This window comes from Triticum aestivum, chromosome 4B, assembly GCF_018294505.1.
Source record: "Triticum aestivum cultivar Chinese Spring chromosome 4B, IWGSC CS RefSeq v2.1, whole genome shotgun sequence".
Classification (NCBI taxonomy): Eukaryota; Viridiplantae; Streptophyta; class Magnoliopsida; order Poales; family Poaceae; genus Triticum; species Triticum aestivum.
The window spans coordinates 412135079-412142065 of NC_057804.1; the positions used below are offsets into that span (position 1 = coordinate 412135079).

At 46.7% G+C, this 6987-nt stretch overlaps 1 protein-coding gene and 1 non-coding gene across 2 annotated transcripts; one reads left to right on the forward strand and one right to left on the reverse strand.

Annotated features, from left to right (window-relative positions):
- The first annotated feature begins 4192 nt into the window (after nucleotides 1-4192).
- Nucleotides 4193-5366, forward strand: LOC123094904 (uncharacterized protein At5g01610). Its single transcript, XM_044516774.1, has 2 exons — nucleotides 4193-4533; nucleotides 4807-5366. Exons 1-2 carry the CDS (start codon nucleotides 4447-4449, stop codon nucleotides 5230-5232), a joined length of 513 nt encoding a protein of 170 aa, XP_044372709.1. The 5' UTR covers nucleotides 4193-4446; the 3' UTR covers nucleotides 5233-5366.
- A 64-nt stretch (nucleotides 5367-5430) lies between these two features.
- Nucleotides 5431-5501, reverse strand: TRNAG-GCC (transfer RNA glycine (anticodon GCC)). Its single transcript has one exon. It is a non-coding gene; the product is annotated as a tRNA-Gly (tRNA).
- Between the last annotated feature and the right edge of the window lie 1486 nt (nucleotides 5502-6987).

The window sequence follows — 6987 nt, forward strand, 5'->3', positions numbered from 1 at the left end:
ACGACAGATTGATTAGAAGCAAACTATTTACAAGGATTACATCACATGTATACAATTAACCGGGGCTATCTAATGTTAGAGATCCATGTCTCAAATCATCTGCATTCATTTGTCTAGCTCTATGGATACCAAGAGCATTAGTTATTTGAAAACATTGCACTTGTGTAAGCTAGGCAACACTCCATTGAAAATAAAATCATTCCGGCATGTCATATTACAATTGTTGTGATATCAATAAGAAAGAGGCACTCCTAGCATTCCCTTGAGCGCTCATATGCTGTCAGAACAGAAAAGGTCAAAGTTATGCTCAATGGTCGCCAGTGGTTACCATGCTGACAGTATCGCGTTCAATGAGATTGCCTAATATTTGATTGTTGTGTTCCTAATTAAAGCACACTCCGTGACTATCTTCAGCAGGGTGTTGTTTGATCAAGCTACTGTAGTTTCACTCAGGATGAGCGATTGGTAAATGGAAGATGGTGATTATAAATACTTTACTATTGAGATATTGTATATGAAAACATCAATTAATTATAAGTGCCATTTTCCTGGACTACTTCAAAGAAGAAATGTCCTAGAAGTTGAGCGCGGCTATAGGGGCCTCAATACTTTCGAGTCAAGAAAGAAAATTAGATGAGATTCATCCAAAATCTTTTGAGCTACGAATAGTGGATTGAGAAGGGTTGAAATGTTGGTGTCTCCACGGTTCCTAAATGGAAGGAGGTATGTGTTTTGTTGCATTAGTGCCTAAATGGTAACCTGTATGGTTCCAAGTGCGTAATTACACATGTACTCCCTCCGTCCCAAAATAAGCGACTCAACTTTGTACCAACTTTAGTACAAAGTTGGTACAAAGTTGAGTCGCTTATTTTGGGACGGAGGGAGTAATAATTTGCCAGGCAATTGCATAATGCAATCAAGTTTTTGGTTGTAGTATCTTGGAACATTTGTGTAAAGGGAACGGAATCCTCCATTTGTTCTCTCTATTTCATGGATAACAACAAAGGACATGCTTCGTGAGACGGTCGGTCTTAAGCATAAGAAGGCATCCATGTGCTATCTAGCATTTGTAGTGTGGTGCATAATAAAGAGTTATATGTTTTTGTACCACTTTCTTTATTTTATGCATCAGGCCTGGTAGTCTATTATTTAGTATACATCATCGCACTACATTTTTTATATCAAAATACATTGCAAGTGAAGTGGATTTTAATTTCTTTTCGTCCATTATTAACTCTCCTTTCTATACATGTAAAATTTGGCATGCATTGTATTTACATATGAAACAAGTAAAACTTTTAGAAAGCCCGTGGCAACGCACGGTCATTATACTAGTAACCCTTTATGTCTGCCAGTGATATCATTTTATTCTTTAAGACAAATGATGTTGCAGCTAGCATGTAATGTTAAGCTTCTGGCCAGAAAGTTAATATGGATAAATCTTCTATTCTACTACTTGATAAAGGTTGTGCGGAGGAGGTGAGTACTCAGAGCATCTCCGGCCGTTCGGCCCCCCAGGGCATCGAAAAAGAGCGTCCTGGGGGTGCGCTGGCGATAAACTTGACGCTCGGGGCGGTTCGGCACCCAGCCGTCGCCCCAGGCGCCGAATTGAGCCCAGCTTTCGGCCCAAATATGTCCAAAAACGGTCCGATAACTGCGTGAAAAATCGGCCCATATTTGGCGCGGTTCGACGGGTTTCGGTGTGAATTTTTGCATACAAATAGGAATCAATTAGCTCGTCACATAGTTCGGCGTGTTTCGGCGTGTTCCATCACATAAATCAAATAGTTCACTGCAAATTATATCGTTTAACAAATAAAAACTCAAGTTTCATCACATGTCATTCCCGGCCTCGCACTTGAGCCTCCATAGGTGCTCCACCAGATCGTATTGCAGTTCTTGATGCACCTATGGGTCTCGGATCTCCTGACGCATATTGAGGTAGTCAGTCCAGCTTGCCGGTAGCTGATGATCAACTTGGACAAGAGGACCCTGCATGTGGTATGGTTCAGTGTCAAACACTGGCTCTTCCTGCTCGCTCTCAATGATCATGTTGTGCAAGATGACACAGCAAATCATGATTTCCCACATTTGATCTTTCGACCAGGTCTGAGCGGGGTACCTGACAACAACAAATCAAGATTGGAGCACACCAAATGCCCGCTTGACATCCTTCCTGCAAGCCTCCTGAATCTTCGCAAACCAGGCATTCTTGCCTCCTGGCACAGGGTTTGAGATGGTCTTCACAAATGTCGACCATCTCGGATAGATGCCATCAGCTAGATAGTACCCCTTGTTGTATTGCCGTCCATTGACCTCGAAGTTCACCGGAGGAGAATGACCTTCAACAAGCTTGGCAAAGACTGGGGAGCACTGCAGGACGTTGATGTCATTGTTCCTGGCATCCCAAAGAAAGAGTGCCAAATCGAGAGGTCCTGTGTGGACACTGGCTCAAGCACCACACTGCAACCGTCTTTGGCGCCTTTGTACAACCCCTGCCAAGCAAATGTACAGTTCTTCCATTTCCAATGCATGCAGTCGATGCTTTCAAGCATCCCAGGAAATCCGCTTGCTTCATTCTGTGCTAGGATCCGAGCAGTGTCTTTCGCATTGGGTGTTCGCAAGTACTGCGGTCCAAACGCTGCCACCACTGCCCTGCAGAACTTGTAGAAACACTCAATGGTGGTGGACTCGGCCATGCGCCCATAGTTGTCGAGTGAATCACCGGGAGCTCCGTATGCAAGCATCCTCATAGTTGTCGTGCACTTCTGGATCAAGGTGAATCCAATTGTGCCGGTGCAATCCTTCTTGCACTTGAAGTAGCTGTCGAACTCCCGGATGGAATTCACAATCTGGAGGAAAAGGTTTCGGCTCATCCGATTACGGCGCCGAAATGTTTTCTCACCGTGCAATGGAGCATCGGCGAAGTAGTCCGAGTAGAGCATGCAGTAGCCTTTCAGACGATGCGGGGTCTTTGCTTTCACCCGCCCAAGCGCCGAGCCACCTCGCCGCGGCTTCTCACTGCTCGCGAGCAGGCCGGCGAGGGCGGCGAGCACCATGAGATGCTCCTTCTCCTGGACGTCGACTTCGGCTTCCTCATCCAGCAACGCCGCGAGCGCCTCCTCATCTTCGGAGTCCATTGCCGGGCCGAGCAATTCACCGAACACCTTGTGGGCGGGTGGGCGCAAGCCCGCCGGCGTACAGGACCTGCGCGGTCGGAGCGCCCGAAAAGGTGCCCGGGGCGGCGGCGAAGAGGCTGCCTCAGCGAAACCCCTTCTTTTTCCCGACTGGAGATGGTCTACCTAGCTGCGGTGGGCGGTGGTCGGCGTCGGGATCGGCAGGGTGGCGAAGGGTGGCGGCCGATCGCGGGGGGCAGGAGGCGAATCTGGGCGGGTGGCTTGACTTTTCGCCTGTCAATGTGGCCCGAGGAACGCTTTTCTCTTGCGCCGGAGCCCCCGAGCGCCCCCCAGTGTGCCGGGTTCAGCCTGCGAGCGCCGGGCGCAAAAACCGACCGAGCCGGCGGAATTCGACGTCCTGGGGGCGCGAATGGGCGTTTTTTCAGCGCCGGCGCAAATAAATCACCTGGGAAGACCGTCCTGCAGAGGCGGCTGGAGATGCTCTCATATCCTATATCATATATACCTAAGTAGTCTCTCATGTAATTGATTTTTGTCATCTAGTCTTTCGCCTGTTTTGAAATGGATAAGGTACAGATTGCTCTGCCTTTTATTTCGAAAAATAAATCCTAATCTCAACTATAATAGTTTCTTGCTATTTACTCTCGACGGCCTCTTCGATACAGGACAAGGATCCATTAGGGCATGTACAATGGTTCTATTTTAGAAATGCCACGTAGGATAAATGATGAGGTGAAAAAGAGAGAAATTGTTAGAAAAAACTTGCCTTCTCTTATTTAAGAGAAGACAAGAGATGATCTTTTAGCACAATATGTCTCACCATATTTTTAGGAATAGCTAGTTATTAAAGATAAGACTAAGAGATGACCCATTATAGACTTTTTTTTGTCATCTCTAAATTACATGAAAAATTTAAGATAAGACTATTTTATCAATCATTGTACATTGCCCTTAGTACCACGTAGAACCGTTTACTTACCGCCATCCCGGAGGTTTCTGGAATGCGAGGCGACCCAACCTTCCAAGTCACACATGTCATCAACAGCCGGCGTTTTTCAACACGCGCAGCCGTCTCAACGACCAAGCCATACGAGACCCGTCTCTTTCACGCGGTAGTGGATCGCCACTTTCTTTGTCCTCGTCTTACCTTGATCCTGTCCTGGCCAACGACGAGGATCCCCACAATTCCCTCCTCCTGCTTCGCATCGTATCCCAAAGAACCAAGAAACAGAGCAAGAGATATCTTAGGACGGAGCAGAGTACAGAGAGAGAAAGAGGGATTAGCGCTTGCTTGCTGGGAGGGAGAGACATGGACCAGATCATGAACAAGATGGGCTCCTACTGGCTGGGGCAGAGGGCCAACAAAGAGATGTCGTCGGCCGGTGACGATATCGAGGTCCGTGCATGAGACAGCGTCTCATCAATCTACTGTTCTGTTCTGTTCTCTTGTCGCACCATATTTCCCCTGATTATTGCTTGGTCATGGTATTGTTTCTGTTCTCGTGCTAGCATGTTTTCCTTCTGGTTTTAGATCGATCCTGGCTGGATCGCCATGCGATACTTTTGGTTCGACGTTCAAGCTCGCTATAACAAATTTGAAATCCGACTCTGATAATTAAGGTCTATGATTCGATGTATTCCTTTGGCTGATGATCTATTGGTGGTGCAGTCGCTCTCGACCAGCGTCGGGGACGGAGCAAAATGGCTGGTGAACAAGCTCAAGGGTAAGATGCAGAAGCCGCTGGCGGAGCTGCTCCAGGAGCACGACCTGCCGGTGGGGCTGTTCCCGCGGGAGGCCACCAACTACGAGTTCGAGCCGGAGACGCGGCGGCTGACGGTGCACATCCCGGCAGTCTGCGAGGTCGGCTACAGGGACGGCTCCGAGCTGCGCTTCGACACCACGGTGGCCGGCACGCTGGACAAGGGCAGCCTGACGGGGGTGGAGGGCCTCAAAGCCAAGGTGCTCGTCTGGGCCAGGGTCACCGCCGTCAAGGCCGACGCCGCAAAGGTCTACTTCGCCGTAGGCATCAAGAAGTCGCGCAGCCGCGAGGCATACGAGATCATCAGAGGCGCCATCACCGTCGACGAGTTCTAGATTCTAGTCGCGCGCTCGTCGAGATGATTGTTCTACCGAAATAATTGATCAGGTGCTTACTCTACCTGCTGTAAGAGGAGGATGCTTGTAAATGGGGATTCAGAATTCAATTTTGCAGCTTATCAAGTTCGATGCATCGCCGCCTGTCAAAAAAAAAAAAAAAGCTCCCATGTCGGAATTCAGAATTCAACAAAAATTTGCACCAGCCGGGAATCGAACCCGGGTCTGTACCGTGGCAGGGTACTATTCTACCACTAGACCACTGGTGCTTGCCGATTATTAAGGATAATGCGCCTATCAAAGACGCAGCCGCACACATCCGATGGGGAAATGGATCGCCGATGTTCACAGCTTGTGTGCAGGAGCGTATGATCAACCTGAACTGCCGTCTTTTGCGAGATCATGCGGATTTGGACCAGCAAGAACACAGATATCACCTTTTTTTCTGGATGAAAACTTTGTATTTTTTTTTAGAAAAGGATGAAAACTTTGTATTACTCAATCACAATGTTATTAACATCTGTTGGAGCTAACTCAACTACATCAGGAGGACTAAAAACCAAGCCATGGTTTTGCCATCTGGCAAAATTTGCTAGGCAATCACTAACCTTGTTCTTCATACGACTAACATGAGTAATGCAACTTTCATGGAGTGACATCAAGTACGTAATTTTCTTTACGATAGAAGCGTAGATCGATCGGGCGAGGTCACGCGTCTGGACCAACTTCATAACAACTAGAGAGTCCATCTCAATGATAATTAGAGATTCACCTTGCTGGAGGGGCAAAGACAAACCTTCCATGCACGCACAGAATTCCGTCTCTAAAGCATACCGACAAGAGAATAACTGTCTGCACGAGGGGAAAATGATAGTACCGACACGGATACCACTTACCATGACTATATTAACCACACAAAGAAGCAAACAACCCCACGACTACAAACATGGTATACCTATTACATACCATGCTTCGGCCAGTTGCGTTTATGCAAAGAGTTGCACTTGGATTTCATCTAAAAAAAGAGGTGCACTTGGATTCAACTAGGATCAAAGAATCGTCATATGGTACGAGTATTGTGCTTCATCCTGAATCTTGGTTGGGGGGCACCGGAGGTCTCGGTCTGCTAAAACTAGTTAGGCATCCTTTGGTTCAAAGGAACAGTGGAGGACATATATGTATATAAATAGAAAATTTTCTTATGGTGACACTAATCCACCTTTGGTTTAAACGAATGTAGGAAAGGAAAAATTAAGAAAAAAAATTCTTTTGGCCTCGGTATGAAAGGAAAAATGCGGAAATTTTACAATTCATTTGGACCCCCTTTTAAAATTCCTACACACAAAGAATGAGACTGAGATCATTCGCGGCACAACATGTTAATTATGCCTTTTCATGTGGCTTGACTTTGGTTTGACCTTTTTGCTAGAATTTCCGTGTTTTCCTTATTCTCGTGAACAAACACTCAAATCTTTAAAATTCCTACGTTTTCCAATCCTCTATTTTACACATACATTCCTACCCGATTCCCGCGTTTTTGAATCATGTGAGCGAAAGGAGGCCTATTATCGCACAATTCATAGACGGTCCAAGTTCTAGAGGAGGGATTTATGACCAGGCAATCCAAAGCACCTGGGCTCGCCTATGTTCCATTTGTTGCTAATAGTCTGCCACGAGGCCCATTTGCATCATTTGCAGAAATCGTTCTAGCAATGCCTGGTTGAGATCAATCTATACCATACATGAATCAACCAT